The sequence below is a fragment of the Vulpes vulpes genome, chromosome 15 (assembly GCF_048418805.1).
Source record: "Vulpes vulpes isolate BD-2025 chromosome 15, VulVul3, whole genome shotgun sequence".
Taxonomy (NCBI): Eukaryota; Metazoa; Chordata; class Mammalia; order Carnivora; family Canidae; genus Vulpes; species Vulpes vulpes.
This window is the reverse complement of record NC_132794.1, coordinates 79,088,915-79,106,696: the sequence shown is the minus strand read 5'-3', so window position 1 is coordinate 79,106,696 and position 17,782 is coordinate 79,088,915. Positions and strand designations below refer to the sequence as shown.

General features: G+C 37.3%; 1 protein-coding gene across 7 annotated transcripts in view; it reads left to right on the top strand.

Annotated features, from left to right (window-relative positions):
* PARG (poly(ADP-ribose) glycohydrolase) overlaps positions 1–17,307 on the top strand; it is a 115,839-nt gene extending 98,532 nt beyond the window's left edge. For all 7 annotated transcript variants that reach the window (XM_072739337.1, XM_025989811.2, XM_025989822.2 and 4 more), the window contains exons 16-18: positions 534–639; positions 15,385–15,513; positions 16,199–17,307. In XM_072739337.1, coding sequence (XP_072595438.1) covers positions 534–639; positions 15,385–15,513; positions 16,199–16,353 — 390 coding nt within the window. In that variant the 3' untranslated portion in view covers positions 16,354–17,307. The remainder of the gene's footprint in view (positions 1–533; positions 640–15,384; positions 15,514–16,198) is intronic.
* Positions 17,308–17,782: the final 475 nt, after the last annotated feature.

The following is a 17,782-nucleotide window of genomic DNA, read 5'->3' as shown; positions in this document are numbered from 1 at the left end:
TTAAATAAATGATAGTTTTTTTATTATTAAGCATTTCAGTGGCAGGAAGCACATTTAAAAGCAAAATCACAGTTATTAATCTAGTCCCAATAATTCAGAGAATGAGTATTGAGGAAGCAAAATGGAAAAAATGGTGATTAGAAGCGTTCAAATAAAACCACGTGTTAAGTGCCTTTCCTCCCTTTAAATCCTGGTAGTTTGTAATTGGGATCCCATCAGTTCTTGAAATATCTCTGATCTTTCAATTTATATTTGAATCAGATGAAGAAACTGAGACCTGTATTGGTTTAACGGCTTTGATTTGTCCAGCATCAAATCAAATATTATAACTGATCGTTTCTTATTCCCCTCTTGTATAATCCGAGGATTTTCTGCTTTTCCCTCTACTTTGGCCCCTAAGAAAAAAAAAGAATGGAAAAAAAAAAAAAGACATAAGCTTGATAGTAGTTCCTGATCCTAATCCTAATACATCAGTCTGAAATGCTGGTAGTGTCTAGTCCCTCACATATTGTGATGTTTCTTTCATCCTGCAGGCTTACTGTGGATTTCTCCGTCCTGGAGTTTCTTCAGAGAATCTTTCTGCAGTGGCTACAGGAAACTGGGGCTGTGGTGCTTTTGGTGGTGATGCTAGATTAAAAGGTGAGTAAATAAATTGTTGTAAGAAGGCTAATAGCATTCTGACTAGGAAAAAAAAGTCCTTCAAACTTGGATTTCTAATGTTCTGTTGTAATAAGAGACCACAAAAGTCAAAGAGAAGAGAAAAACAATATTTAACATCATCCTCTTTTTTTTCCTTGCTGTATTTAAAGGAAATCTTGGGCAGCCCCGGTGGCGCAGCGGTTTAGTGCCGCCTGCAGCCCAGGGCGTGATCCTGGAGACCTGGGATCCAGTCCGCGTCGGGCTCCCTGCAGGGAGCCCGCTTCTCCCTCTGCCTGTGTCTCTGTCTGTCTCTCTCTCTCTGAATGAATAAATAAATAAATCTGAAAGAAAGAAAGAAAGAAAGAAAGAAAGAAAGAAAGAAAGAAAGAAAGAAAGAAAGAAAGAAAGAAAGAAGAAAGAAAGAAAAGAAAGAAAAGAAAGAAAGAGAGAAGAGAAGAGAAGAGAAGAGAAGAGAAGAGAAGAGAAGAAGAAAGGAATTCTTATTTTTACTTACTATTTTCCTGCAGAGGTTACTTACCTCTTTGATCTACCATACACAGTATTTAGTTTTCTTTTTTTTTTTTTTTTTTTTTTTGATAGTCACAGATAGAGAGAGAGAGGCAGAGACACAGGCGGAAGGAGAAGCAGGCTCCATGCACCGGGAGCCTGATGTGGGATTCGATCCCGGGTCTCCAGGATCGCGCCCTGGGCCAAAGGCAGGCGCCAAACCGCTGCGCCACCCAGGGATCCCCAGTATTTAGTTTTCAATCGAAAGCACCCACTAAGCACCTTCCTTGGCAAAAGTGATTTTGATAGAGCTATTTTGTTGACTCATGTATTCACCAAACTTGTGAGGCATCTGCCGTATTTTAGGCACTGGGGTAGATTCTGAGAATGCAGAGGTGAATAAGATGTGTTCCTTGCTTTGGAATTCACAGTCCAGCATATGAGAGGCATAGACAAATGCAGTATAGTAGTGAATAGGGGTACCCATATGTGGGAGTATAGCTTGGGAGAGCTGCATAAATAACTTATTTGAGGAGCCATTTGGGTATCCATGAAGGATAAACATTTCTTGCATTTTATGGTTTATGGTAGAAAAATCACAAAATCTGATCAACAAAACTATTGCCATTTACCAAATTACGACATTTTCTTTACTTTCAAAAGTATCCATTATAGAAAATAATATATTACTTAGGAAGGTTATTGTTCTGTGTCAGCCTGACTGATCTGGCACCAGCTAGGTGTGCTGCTATATAATCCTGCCATTAACTACCTGGAGTTAGTACAAATCCCACAGGTTAAGGGCAGAGTCCTCCATAAGACCACCCCTACTTCGGACGCTAGCTGAAAGTCTGAGGTGGGATATCCCCAGGCTCCCCACACCTCTGACCAACTGGCTGCCAATCTAGGAGGTTCTTAACAACCCCCTTCAGTTTTGATAATTCACTGGAATGACTCAGAGAACTCATGAAGGTGCTACTACAGTTTTATCATAAAGGATACACATAAGGTGAGTGAGATCTGGGAGGGAATACAGAGCTTCCATGTCTTCTCTCTGTGGTGTCAGGGCATATCACTCTCCTCACACATCACTGTGTTTGCCAACCTGGAGGCTCCACTCACCTTTGTCCAAGGTTTTTATGGGGGCCTCACTGTGTAGGCACACACTGAACTCAGTTTCAGCCCTCCTTCCACTTCCTGGAGGTCAATGGCTGAAAATTGTAGCTATCTCTGGGCCCACCTGGTGTCCCCTCCTTAGCATAACAATGACAGTATGGCTCAGGAAATTCCAAGGATTTTTGAAACTTTGTTATTAAAGTAACGAGAAAACAAAGCAAACATAAAACAACCAGCTGGCCTTGATAGCCAAACTAGATATACTAGAGTCTGTCTTGCTGGGAATGAAACAGTTGAGTCTGTCATAATTTATGAGTGTTATTTTTGTAAAAGTTACACATTTATTATTTTTTTAATCCAGGAAAGTATTATGAAGTATGTAAAAATCATCAGAAGTCATAGTGTTTTGGTGACCATCCTTTCAGACATTCCTACGTAACAATCTGTGTAACAACTTGACAATAACGTGACACCATATTGTCTATGCTCTAACCTCTTCTTTTTGAAAACCCTCTCATGGATGGCTTTCAACACCAACAAATGTAAATGTACTGTCAACATTTTTAATAGCTACACATAACATTCTGTTGTACATACCTCTGTGTACCATACTTTATTTCACTGGTTCTCCCATTTTTAGACCATTGGTTTATTTTTATATCTTATAAACAATACTGCTGTTGTGCCCAAGATTGCGAATCCAAGAAACCACCAAGGAGCCGACACCAATGCAAACACACACAAGGGTTTATTTACAAGCTCGAGCTTGGGTCCAAGTATACCCGACACAGCGGAGCAGGGACTTGGACCCCGAGATGGGTTTTAGCTTAGTTTTAAGGGCTGGTCTAGGGGACCTCCAGAAAGGATGGAAGAATTCCTCAAGTTCTGTTTACATTTTGATATGGGGCCTTCGAGGGCATTGAGCTCTGTTCTCATTCTAATAGGGGCTTCCTGCCCTTGGCTTGGGCTCTGTTTTTATTCTAATATGGGGCTTTCTAGGACGTTAAGCTGTAAACTATTTTCTTCCTGTAACTGAAGTAATGTAAATTTCAGCTCTTATTCCCAGGGGCCTGGGATGGCTGTACTTGTGCTAAAGCTGAACTTAATGTGGAATGGCCTTAATTTTCTCGGCTTCCACAACTGCAGTATATAAATGTATGTTCTATATAATTATTTTCATAGTGTTAATTCCTAGAAGTGAGATTAATGACTCAAAGGCCATATATACTTTATATTTTGATACTTGTTGCAGACTGTCCTTCTGAAAGGCTAATTTATATTGTCTTCTTACATAAGAAACCTTACCAACATGGGTTTTAGTCAATTTTTAACATTTCTCTGAGGTTCAGCATTTCTCATGTTTATTGCCCATTTTTATTTGCTTTGTGAATTGCTTTTTCACTCTTCTGCCCATTTAGCTCTTTGGGAATAGTTTTGACTTTTCATTGACTATTAATAACTCTTTGTATATTAAATGTTAATTATTTGTCATATGTATTTTTCTCAGTTTTTTCATTTATTTCAGCCTACTGTCATGTGGAGTTAATTTTTGTGTTCACTTATTTGCAGCATGCTTAGAAAAATCTTTTCATTCTAAAGACTTTCACCCATATTTTTTTTTCATATTCAGAAACAATAACTGCATGTTATTATTTTCAGGGTTTTGAAAATCTATAGAAGAAATTTCTGGATTTTATGAAATTCTTTATCATACTCAATTTATTTGAGGAAGCCTATTTTTGACTCGGCTCATTGATCTTATGACAGATTTTTTTTTCCTGTTTTTCTCTTATGTAAGATGAATGAGTAGATTTATACAACATCAATCCAGAAAACCACATCTGCCTTAAGCCTTGGTCATTTGTGATAGACAATTTGAAAAGCTTTATATATGTGTTCATTTCCTTTCTTTTCCTTATTGCATAAAAATCTTTTTCTCAGATTATAGTTTTGTTTCCCCTGGTGAGTATCAAGCATAGTACTCAAAGCTTTTCATTATGTAGTTCATCTTCTCAATTATTGAGATTTAAATTTTATTATTTTTTTTAAGATTTATTTATTTATTTATGATAGACAGGAGCGAGAGAGGCAGAGACACGGGAGGAGGGAGAAGCAGGCTACATGCCAGGAGCCCTACGGGGGACCCTGGGCCAAAGGCAGGCTCTAAACCGCTGAGCCACCCAGGGATCCTCTGAGATTTAAATTTTAGAGTGACTTTTTGACAACTCCCTCCTCTTCATTCACTTGAATAATCATTTGAAAATTGAAGTAGTTGTTTATCCTTTAGTGGGGAATTACTTACTAATACTCATTTTGAAAAGAAAGATATTATGGTACATCTATGTAATGAAATATTATGTAGACATTATAATTATTGCAGAAATACAACTCCTGACATGGAAGGATGTTTTGGAATACTGCCAAATTAAGGGAAATGCATACTATATGCATAATCAACCATTTTAAACGTTGAATTATGAATATAAAGTATCTCACAAATTTGAGATTCTCTATGTTTATCTGTTTATATGCAAAGATTAACTGTGGTTGTTTCTGAGTGATATAGATGATTTTTTTTTTAATTTGTGTTTTTCTGTTGTAAGTATATAATGTTTTTGTGAGAAAGTATCATAAAATTTTCTGATAATATGGATAGACCTTAAGGGCATTTTTATGCTAACTGAATGAGTGAGACAGAGAAAGGCAAATATTGTATGTCTCACTTATGTGTGGAATGTTAAACAAACAAACAAACAAACAAACACCAACCCAAGCTCAGATATAGAGAATATATTTCCAGAAATGGGGTGTGGAGGTAGGTGAAATTGGTGAAAGGGATCAGAATGTACAAACTTCGAATTATAAAATTAATAAGTCATAGGGATGTTATGTACAACATGGTGACTATAGTTAATAATAACTGTATAGTGTATTGGAAAGTTGCTAAAAGAGTAGATCTTAAAAGTTCTCATCACAAGAAAAAAAAATTTGTAACCATGTATGATGATGAGTGTTAACTGTACTTACTGTGGTGATTATTTCTCAATATATACAAATATCAAATCATTATATTGCATATGTGAAAAACAGTATAGTTTTATATGTCAGTTATACCTCAATTTTTAAAAAAGTCAGTTATCAGGAGAGAATAAGCCTCTCTTTTACAAACTTGCCTTCTCATTAGTCACATGGTAGACATGAGGAAGGGGGCATTTAAATCCTTGGTGAATCCCTAAGAGGAGAGAGTACCAAGACAGAGATGTTTGCTAATGATCCAATATTAGGGAGATAGAGCAGGTGCATGGAAAAGAGTCAAGAGACTATGGTCCAATTCAAAGTATCAATAGATGGAAATACAAGGTTGGAAAACTAAAACTTTTTGAGAACAGATAAAGACAGGACCAGTATTAACTTTTTCTCGATTGGCCATCTTTATCTGTCCCTAAGTCTTACTAAACCTACTAGCAAGATTCTTTGAACTATCAGATACTATCCCTATCTTACAAGAGAAAGAAGGAAGGAAGGATAAAAAAAAAAAAATCATGGAGAGAGAACATGGGCATTTAAACTTAAAATTGTGTTTCTTTTATTAGCAATAAGGTTAAATGTTTGTTAGTATGCTTGCTGTCTAACTGTACATGAGTTGCAATTTATAATTTTTGAGCTGTTTTTATTGTGCATTCTGCTGACAACTGTTAAGATAGTATTTTTCATATATTCATTAATTCAACAGACATTTACTAACAACTTTCTGCCAATGGCCTTAGGAGCCAGAGAGTAGAAAAGAAGTGACATGGAGAAGAGGGAGGGACTTGGTGCCTGTCCCCCACCAGCAGCCAGTCATTTCCTGCATGCCTGTGCTATCACATGGACTCTCTCTATCCTTCTGCCTAGCCCCTTATCTTTCTGAAGACCTTGTGGGGGCCTATGAAGAAAAGCTTTTGAGTGAGTGTGAACTCTATTTCTGGGGCTCCTGGTTATTCCAAAGTAAACCCCCAGTCTATGCTTGGCTTTTAAAATTATATTTATGTTTTAGCTGATTTATTCTTATCCATTTGTATGATGGTCACCTCTGTCTCTTACACTCTTTCAAAGATAATAGTGTATGTGTTTCATATCTTTTTGGGGTTGTCATACTTTGGTTGCCTTGCAACACCACAACTCTCTGGTAGACTCAGGAAGAATTTATGATTCTATAGATTACTTGGCCTTTTTTCATTGTTAGGATGGAAGCAACTTCTTTTTGCAGCTTTATTCATCCTGTCTCAGAGACTGTGTTGTAGGCTACTGCCCTAAGAATACCACCAGACACCCATGAGATTTTTAGGATATAATTTTAAACTTTTTAAAATGTTTTAAAAATAAAATGGTTTCTTTTATCTTTTATTTCTTTTTTTTTTTTTTAATTTATTTATTCATGAGAGACACAGGCAGAGAGAGAGGGAGAGAGAGGCAGAGACACAGGCAGAGAGAGAAGCAGGCTCCATGCAGGCTCGATGTGGGACTCGATCCCAGGTCCCCAGGATCAGGCCCTGGGCTGAAGGTGGCACTAAACCGCTGAGCCACCTGGGCTGCCCTTATCTTTTATTTCTAAATTGTATTACATCATAATCAAAGAGTGTAGATAGTATTATTTCTACTTTTCGGAGTTTTTTAAGCTTCTTGATGGCCTAACAGTCCATTGTTGTAGATACTATATTGGCATGTGAAAAGTTGTCTCAGAAGGGTGTGTGTAGAACTTATTCTGTCTGTTAGATTCTATACTTATTAGATCAGACCCTGTATCACTCTTATTTTGTCTACTTGCTTTGCGAAGGGATTGAGTGGTACTCTAAAGTTCTATTATATTTTTGCCAGTTCCTCTTTCCATGTCCTTCAGTGTTTATTTTTTATACCTCTCCATACTGTGTTACCTGACTTGGGAATATTATGCCATTTCTAGTTTACTGTAATTAAAAGCTATCTTGATGTTGTAGTCTTATGTATTTTCTATCCATTCCCTACTTTCATTACCTAAAAGTCGATTTGCAAATAAAATATGCTCAATGAATTTCTCTTTAACAAATTTATTCAACAACCCTGTGTGCCTTTCACTATTCTAGGGTTTTGCACATTTTTCTGAAATTGCCTATTAGTATCTGGCTAATTCCCTGTGTTCCCTTAAGACTCCACTCTAGTGTTAACTGTTGCACAAAGATCCCTATTCCTCTCCCACCACCCATCTCCAACTCACCAACACTGTAACAAAGTTTTGTAGTAGGATTTTTATTTTTAAGTGACACTAATCTACCTAATCACTTAAGTCTGAAAGAGGATTATTGGCTGATGTGGATGAGAAAGGCAGAGTAAGTTTGGCCTCAGGGATGACTGGATCCTAGGATCAGATGCTCCCTTTTGTGAATTGGTTCCCTCTCTATCTGCTTGTCTCATGATGATGGCTTTGTTCTCTTCTCCTTCCATTGGTTATCTCTCCATGGCAGGAGCCGGGGACCAAATAGTTCCAGACTTATAGTACTGTAATTGGGTAATCCTAGAGGGAAGGAGAAGTCCTTAATTTAGAAATTTTATGGAAGAATGAGTGGGTGGCTTAGTTGGTTAAATGGCTGCCTTTGGCTCAGGTCATGATCCTGGGGTCCTGGGATTCAGCCCAGCTTGGGACACTCTGCTCAGCAGGGAGTCTGCTTCTGTCTCTCCCTCTCGCCCTGCTCATGCCCTCTCTTTCTCACTCTCTCAAATAAATAAATCTAAAAAATCTTTTTAAAAATTTTTTAAAAATAAAAATTTTATGGAAATACTCCTTGGACCAACTTAGATCACTTTCCCATCTCTTGGGCCAAATCATTATAGCCAGGAAGTCATTAAACTGGCTACATCTCCAGTGAGATTAGGAAGCTTTTCAGGGGGATCTCTGGGTGGCTCAGCAGTTTGGTGCCAGCCTTTGGCCCGGGGTGACCCTGGAGTCCCAGGATTGAGTCCCACCGTGGGCTCCCTGCAGGGAGCCTGCTTCTCCCTCTGCCTCTGTCTCTGCCTCTCTCTCTCTCTCTCCCTCTCATGAATAAATACATGAAATCTTAAAAAAAAAAAAAAAAAAAAAAAGCTTTTCAGTTGACTTTTATTGCATATTTATATTAAGTGAAAAATTCTTTGAGATTATAGCAACATTTTATAAATTTTCTTCCTTCATACCATATATCCCATTGACATCAAACTTAAATAATGTCTGTACTGGTTGTTTTGCTATTTTGGAATCAAGATAGCTAAACTCCAAAAAAATCATTGATGTAGAAAAAATGGAAACCTGAACAGTTCTGATAAATCATTTTCTACCATGCTATCATTGGCCTCACCTATCCCTTTGGCTGGGGTTTGTGGGAGGTCCATTTGTGGAAGTGGGGAAGGGGTGAATCAATTAAAAATGGAAGGGTAGAATAGAAATATGGGCCAGTTGAGTTCAGTTTGTCTTACCACAGGCTCCTTATCACTTTGTTTACTTCTGTCAGAACACACCAGGCTCCATTTCTCTCCCAGTCTTACTGTTACACACTTAAGTAAGAATATTCCTTCCTTAACACTTCCACATTGTTTTCTTCTGTGGGCCCACTGCCTACAATGGGGTCTTATACATGATAATTCAAGGTGTCTAGAGTGAGTGTAATGGTTGTTATCAGAACCTCAGAGATGCCGCTTAGTGAATCTGGGAAATGGCTTTGGGAAATTTTAACTCTCTGCGGGTTACTAATGATCAGCCAGCTTTAAGAAAGATTTCATTTTCTCCTTTAGTTTGAATAGTTATCCTTCAATTTGTAGCCACATTTTTAAGATGAAGAACCCAAGTTTCTCTCGAAGAGAGGCTAATAAACTTGCCCAAAGAGAGAGGGCTAGTAAGTGTCAGAACCAAAATTCACATTTGGCCTTTCTCAAAAACCAGTGTTTTTATTATTGTTGTTAGTTGAGAGCATGTTGAGTGCATTCTGTGTTCCAAATATTGTAATAGGTGCTTTCCTTACATGTATTAGTTTAGAACAATGTATTAGGTAGGTTTTATTTTTATCTTTATAGATGAAATAACCAAGGCATAGAGAGGTAAGTAACTAGCCCAAAGTCACAAGAATAGCATGCAGCCATGTTAGGATACAAACTAGAATTGATGCCCAAGAGCCCCAGTGTCTGTACTCCTGCTGTTTAATCTTTATTGGCCACAGATTTTGGATCTGGATCTGGATTTGGGATTTGCCATTCTAGAGATGACTGAGTTCTTAAAGAGAGAGTACATCTAAAGCCAGTGAAAGGATCAGGGCACCTGGATGGCTCAGTCACTTAAACATCCAACTCTTGGTTTTGACTTAGGCTGTGATCTCAGGGTTGAAAGCTCAAGTCCCAGGTAGCAGGGCTCTGTGCTTATCAGGGAGTCTGCTTGAAGATTTTCTTCTTCTGTCCTTATCCCCAACTCTCTTTCTCTTTTTCAAATCAATAAACAAATCTTAAAAAACAAAAAACAGGGATCCCTGGGTGGCGCAGCGGTTTAGCGCCTGCCTTTGGCCCAGGGCGCGTTCCTGGAGACCCGGGATTGAATCCCATGTGGGGCTCCCGGTGCATGGAGCCTCCTCCCTCTGCCTGTGTCTCTGCCTCTCTCTCTCTCTCTCTCTCTCTCTGTGACTATCATAAATAAATTAAAATTAAAAAAAAAAAAAAAAAAAAAACAAGGCAGGTGAGGGTACCTAGGTGGCTCAGTTGGTTAAGCCTGCTTTTGGCTCACGTCATAACCTGAGGGTCCTGGGATCAAGCCCCACGTTGGGCTCCCTGCTCGGTGGGGAGCCTGCTTCTCCTTCTCCCTCTGCCTGCCACTCTCTCTGCTTGTGTTCTGTGTGTGTGTGTGTGTGTGTGTGTGTGTGTGTGTGTGTGTGTGTGTGAGAGAGAGAGAGAGAGAGAGAGAGAGAGAGAAATAATTCCAGGTGGTATTGATTAAAAACAGTAGCCAGGGCAGCCCTGGTGGCGCAGCGGTTTGGCGCCGCCTGCAGCCTGGGGTGTGATCCTGCAGACCTGGGATCAAGTCCCATGTTGGGCTCCCTGCGTGGAGCCTGCTTCTCCCTCTGCCTGTGTCTCTTGCCTCTCTCTCTCTCTGTCTATGAATAAATAAATAAAGTCTTAAAAAAAAAAAACAATAGCCAGAGGACAAGACCAGTTATAGAATAAGAATTGGCTGAGAAGAGTGAGCAAAAAAGGCTGGAGCTTTTAGGGTAACCAGGGTGTAGGAGCTCACAAAACAGCTTGGTTTTCATTAGAAGGACATCAGTAGTACTTCAGATCTATACTATTTGGTCTTCTTGCCAGCATGCATTAAAATAATGTAAACAAACTACTTGAAGAAATTCTTCTGGCTGACATAAGGTATGTTTGCTTTGAATAGAGCAGAATGACTTGGCATGACACCTTTGCAGAATAGTGAGGGAGGGAGCATGTCCTTGAGTCAGACTGCCAGAGTTCAAACCTCAGCTCCACTGCTTTCCGGCCTGTGACCCTAGACAAATTACTTAAACTTTGGCTCCCATAGGGCCTTGGTTTCAAAATGGAGATAATACTTATATTATTCAGTTTTTGTAAGGATTAACTGAGTTAATTCATGTAAATCTTGGGTTTGTGCTTTTAAAGCTGCTAGAACCATTCAGCATGCTGTGAGAACTTGGTGTTAGCAGTTGTTACTAATATTACATGCTGATGGCCTCAAACCATACTGTGGTATGAGTAGCCATAATCTTACTCATATTTGGTGTGGTATATTTGTTGCAAGAGGACACTATGAATTGTTTTTTGATATTACTTATATTTATTTGAATTTGCTTTATAGCTTAACATTGATGCCAAAAAGAAAATTAAAACCAAGCTCCCTGCAGGTTAATTTAAGTGATTATTTTGGCACCTAGTTGTGCTTGAAGTTAGAATTTGATGCTTTTATGTCATACTTGGACTCAGTCCACATACCCTATTAGATTTGTGATTTATTCTCATGCAAGAGAATTCACCTAAATCCTGAGACTTAATTCCTTAGATTTGCAAAGGTCTTGAGGATGTTGTTGATAGTGAGGTCTGAAGACAGTTCTGTTTAAAATGAATTTTTGTTGTGATTACTAACATATAGAGAGTCAAGATTAATTTTTATTTCTGAAAATTTTGCTTGTATATTTATAGTCTAATATCCAATGCAAGGAGAAAAATCATATCAAGGATTATGGAATTCTACACTCTGAAAGAATCTTTAGGGATCATCTGATCTAACTCCCTTCATAGCATCCCTGGGAAAAATGTAGCAAAGAGAGTTAAGTAACTTGGCCAAAGTTACAGATCTAAAGAGCCAGCAGATGGGTGAGGACTGAACTCTGGTCTGCTGTTTCTAGTCCCAACCTGTCTGATACATGCTTATTATCATCCAGCCTCTTTTTGGTAGCTTTGTCAAGCTTAGTTTAAAATAAATTCTATGAGGAGATAAATTCTGAATGTTTATTCATATTTCATTTTCATAAGTGGCAAATGACCAGTGATCTAGTATTTCTGTATATAAGGAGATAGGACTGAAAGGACTTTTCCTTGAGTTTCTCTTTTTTATTTATTTATTTAAAAAAAATTTTTTTTAAAGATTTTATTCATGATTTTATTCATGATTTTATTCATTTATTTGTGAGAGACACACACACACACACACAGAGGCAGAGACACAGGCAGAGGGAGAAGCAGGCTCCATGCAAGGAGCCCGACGTGGGACTCGATTCGGGGTCTCCAGGATCAGGCCCTGGGCTGCAGGTGGCGCAGGGATTTAGCGCTAAAGCCCTGCGCCACCGGGGCTGCCCGAGTTTCTCTTTTTTAAATAGAAAAACTTAAAGCCAAATTTTTATTCAGACTAAAAAGTAAGAAATCATACTTCTTAGTAGAGGAAAATGACAATTCATTTTTTCATTTTTATTTGTAGTTTAGGTTAATTAGGAACCTTTTAAAATTGAGTGTACTGAAGCTTTCATGTATGTATAAGTTGGTTGAATAGTTTTAATTAAAACCTACCTCTATTTTGAGATTAATTACTTTCAACACTCTAAGATTAATGAGGCCTAGTCATGGTACCTCACATGTTGTGGATACTCAATAAATACTAGTTTGGAAATTAAGAAATACTTTGGTATTTTAGAATCTCACATGTATTATAATTTATAGTCTTAGATTCTTTCCGAAATTTGAGGACTCTCAACTATATCAAATGTTGAACCTAAAAATATTTTTCCTTCTTACATAATTTTTTTAAACTTTTTATTTGGATGTCTGGGTGGCTCAGTGATTGTCTGCCTTCCACTCAAGTCCTGCATTGGGCTCACTGTGGGGAGCCTGCTTCTCTCTTTGCCTATGTCTCTGCCTCTCTCTGTGTCTCTGGTGAATAAATAAATAAAATCTTTAAAAAACAAAACTTTTTATTGGATATAGTTTCAAATTTACAAAAAGTTACGAAAGAAAAAGTAAACACCTGTGTGTGTATACAATTTGAGCTTAAGTTATATACGTTCTACTCCTTTTCCTAATACTTCAGTCTGTGTTTCCCAAGAATAAAATATTCTACAGAAACACATTACGATTACTAATAAACTCATAAATGTACATTGATGGAATATTTTTTTTTAAATTTTTTTATTTATTTATGATAGTCACAGAGAGAGAGAGAGAGAGAGAGAGAGAGAATGGGGCTGAGACGCAGGCAGAGGGAGAAGCAGGCTCCATGCACCGGGAGCCCGATGTGGGATTCGATCTCCAGGTCTCCAGGATCGCGCCCTGGGCCAAAGGCAGGCGCCAAACCACTGCGCCACCCAGGGATCCCTGATGGAATATTTTTATCTATTCTATCATCTATGTTCCAATTTTGTGAAGTACTCTAATAAAACTGTTTATAGCCATTTTGCCCTCCAATATAGGGTTCAGGGTCAGGTATTGCCCCTAGTTGTCCTGTCTTTTAGCCTCCTTTTGAATTTGGAGTATTTCCATAGCCTTTTTTTTTTTTTTTTTTTTAATGACATTGGCATGTTTAAAGGATACAGTATTCCTTGAGTTTGTAAGCTGTTTCCTCATAATTAGGTTGAGGTGATGCATTCTTAGTATCTAGAGGTGATAGTATCTAGAGGCACTTGATGGCCATCTGCCCCATTGATGATGTTACTTTTGATCACTAAGTCAAGGTGTGGTCTGATTTCTCCACCATACAGATCCTGAGTTTTTTTCCTCCCTTGTAGCTAATAAGCCATTTGTGAGAAGACACTTTAAGACGAAATTTCCTTTAGAATTGGTAAAAGTTAGATAACAAATTAGGTTAATTTGTTTTTGTTTGCTTTCTATTATAGCTTCCTCTCCATTCCCATTCTTATTGTTTTAATTTTTTATAGTATGTAGAGTTTTAACATGCTTTAAAAATCAAAACTATATTGAAGTTATTTATTTCCCATAATGTTTTAAATTCCTACCTCCTTTTTTTATAAAGGAAAAGATATGTAACTAGAAAAGAATTATACCTATGTTGTTTTGTTCAGTTTATACCTGTGGTGTTTTGTTGTTGTTATTTAAAATAAATTGTATTTATTGACCTTTCTCCAAAGAAGACCTACAAATGACCAACAGACATATAAAAGTTGCTCAACAAAAACTAATCATTGGGGAAATCAAAACCATAATGAGACATCACCTTACACCTATCAGAATGGCTAAAATAAAAAACTCAAGAAACAAGTGTTGGCAAGGATGTGGAGTAAAAGAAACACTCCTGTATTGTTGGTGGGAATGAAAACTGGTGCAGCCACTGTAGAAGACAGTATGGAGGTTCCTCAAAAAATTAAAAATAGAATTACCCATGATCCACTAATAACACTATGAAAACACTAATTCAAAAGGATATGTGCACCCTTGTGTTTACTGTAGCATTATTTACAGTAGCCAAACTATGGAAGCAGCCCAAGTGTCCATCCAAAGATGAATGGCTAAAGAAGATGTGGTATATATATTCCACGTGTGTGTGTGTGTGTGTGTGTGTGTGTGCATGTATAGTATTAGTCATATAAAAGAATACACAGTTTTGCCATTTGCCACCACATGGTTAGAGCTATAGGGTATAAATGCTAGGCAAAATAAGTCAGTCAAGAAAGATAGATACTGTACAATTTCATTCATGTGTGAAATTTAAGAAGCAAAACAAAGGGATAAAAAGGAGAAGCAAACCAACAGACTCTTAACTATAGAGAATAAATAGATGGTTACCAGAGGGCAGGTGGATGAGGGGATGGTTGAAATAGGTGAAGGGGATAGAGTACACCTGATGAGCATTGAGTAATATATGGAACTAATGAATCACTAATTGTGCACTATATATTAAATACAAAGTAATTAAAATTTTAAAATCCTCAAAAAATTTAAAAAATGAAATAAATATTGTCTTGAGATTAAAGTTATAAAGGACCTTCATTTTTGGAAACATATTTCAGGCTCAGTGATTTGTAACTTTGATTCTTGGGGAAATTGATTCTCAATGATTTTCCCACTCCATACTACAGTGATTGGGTGGAAGTGGGAGTACAGGAGGGATGAAGGTATAGTCTCTAACCCATTTTGAAAATGCTTGCTATAGGGTTAATGAGAGCATTAGAGTCTCCCAAGTGCATTGTTCAGGAAACATCACAAAGACTCCTGTGATACAGAAGACCAGGGACTATATAATAAGACAAAGTAATTAATACAGCAAGCAAACAAAAAGTTTAGTTCCAAATTAATATAAGTAAAAGAAAATACCACCTTAGTGCCTTGACTGCACTACCTCAGATGTAGCTTCCTTTATTTTCCCACAAAGGAAAAAAATTCCCTTGTGTGGGAATTCTGTGTCTTAATGATCTTCTCAGAGCATGTCTATAAAGTCACACGACTAGATGATTTATACCCATCTGTATTTGCTGTTTCTAATAACACATATGTTAGGTTTATAAATCTTTAATCCAGGATAAAGCTATGGCATACCAGCTATAATTTAGCTGGTTGCAAGAACTAAAAGTGTCTTGATGGAAGTGTCATCATATAGCTATGTTGTGTTTTGTTTTTTTTCTTTGCCTACAGCCTTAATACAGATACTGGCAGCTGCTGTAGCTGACCGTGATGTGGTTTATTTCACCTTTGGGGACTCAGAATTGATGAGAGACATTTACAGTGTGCACACTTTTCTTACTGAAAGGAAACTAACTGTTGGTGAGTAGGAAATAGTCTTGACATTTGGTATCTAGATACATTGTCCACCATCCAGGACAAACACTTGCCAAATCTGGATGGATCAAGTGGATAAGAAAAAATGAAGGTGTGACTTTAAGAATAGTGGACAAAATCTTAGTTGAAGAACATCTGCAGAATCTTTTTTCTGACTAAGTTTCATCTATCTTGAATGAGTATGTCAGCTTATTAAAGTAAGGCTAAGAAGCTGGAGTTTAATATCCATTTTTACATGTATGCATACAGAAAACTATAAGAGGGATGATATAGGAGGGTAAGTTCAAGTCTAAGAGGCCTCATTGTGAGTCATATTTATCAGATATAACAGCCTGCTCATTTGCTATATTTCAGCTTGACCTGAAAGGCTTTGCCACCTTGGAAGCTGAATGTAGAAATAAAGTTGCCACAAACTCCCAAAATGATACTTGGCTGATGTACGGTGTATAGCCTGTTGTCATCATGAACTTATAAGTAGTTTCTTTAAGGTACTTAAAAAATTTTTTTAACTTTATATCAGGAAAGCCTTCCAGGGTTATGGCATTCATGCTCTATTTTCAAAAGTCAAAAGTGAATACATGTTAGATTAAGGTAAAACTGCAGTGTTCTTTAGTAGTTCTATCCATGTACATGCCTTAATGTGGGTATTGGTCTGGCCTTTTACTTCCAGGAGAAATATATAAGCTGTTGCTCCGGTATTATAATGAAGAATGCAGAAACTGTTCCACCCCTGGACCAGACATCAAGCTTTATCCATTCATATATCATGCTGTTGAATCCTGTGCAGAGACCAGCAACCAGCCAGGTCAAAGGACTGGGGCCTGAGGAGCTGAGTAACCAGAACCTCCTTCCACCTCTCACCAGAAACATCCTGTTTGAATTGTCAGGTGTAATATACGAACTGACTTAATATAAATGTGTATATAATCCAATTTGTGGGCAAGGATGCAATCCCTTCCACATACATGCATTTGTCAGTTTGTACATGTAAGCCCTCTCCATCCCAACTTACATGGGCTTAGATAGATATATTTTGTTTGCATTTTTTTTTCTATTTCAGTCTTCATTCTTTGGTTTTTCTTTCCTTTGCTCATCAGATTTCCAATGAAAATCCATGAGAGGTTGTGCTCAGCCTGTCAGGTCTCTTTTGATATCTGTATATTATGCACATTGCCTCTGCAGTTAGCAGATGCCAAGGATGCCAGGGAAGAAGTTGAAAACCAAGAACTTTTTCACTGAATTTGCTAAAGATTTCCCCGTAAGCCTTCACCCCCAACTCTTGTTATGATTGTGTTGTTGGAGTTTTTGAATTTTGAAAATTAAGAGTTGGGGATTTTTTTCATACATGTTACATAATGCAAATCTCCTAGGTTAAAACGATTTTGTATTTCAGACAGAATTATTTCCGGGTATAGTTCTTTTGAGACATCACTTTGATCTGTAATGGTTTGTCAGTCCTTTCTTCCCTGATCAGTTTTTATTAATACTATTTTTGGAAACTGACCAAGATGGAAGGAAATGTACAATAAAAGAGTTTCCCCAAATGTGTTTTTAAAAAAAGATGCAAGAGAGTTGCAGGATTTATCATTTCTGGGGATTTTTTTCTTTTCAAATTAGAATTATTGTTTGTTCTCTGGTGCTTGAGGTGCATATTTCATATAACCAAAGTTTAGGAACCGGGAACTCATGTTGATTTGTACATACTGAAGTTTCTCTGGTATTCAAAGGTTATATAGTTAATAAATTTTTTTTTTTAGTTAATAAATTTTCATTAACAAATCATCTGTCAGAAACTCCTATATCATCTATATTATATATATACATATATATATAAATATATACTTTAAGTGTGTCTGTGTGCAAGCAGAAATATATAAGCCAAATAAAACTGGAGTTATGGAAAATGATTAGGTTTAGGCTTAATTGGAGGCTCTGTTTAAAATCATTTATTTAAAATTGTGTCCATTTAAAACTGGTGGCAAATATAAATAATAATGTCTTTTGGAGGTTAAAATGAAAGCCAGTTCTGCATTAATTGAGAGTAGAGTTTAATCGCAAAGCATCTATTCATATTTCTAAAATAATCCTCAAGTACACTGTTGAAGCTCTAGTTTATGGTCAGCAGTCAGAAAATGCTGTTGGAGGTCAAATCCTAGTAATAAGAAATTTTGGTAGATGGTCCAAACTCCTGCTGTCAGTAGTGGCAAGAAAAACTGAGACTATGGCCAATGTCTGCAACTCTTTTTATTTGTAT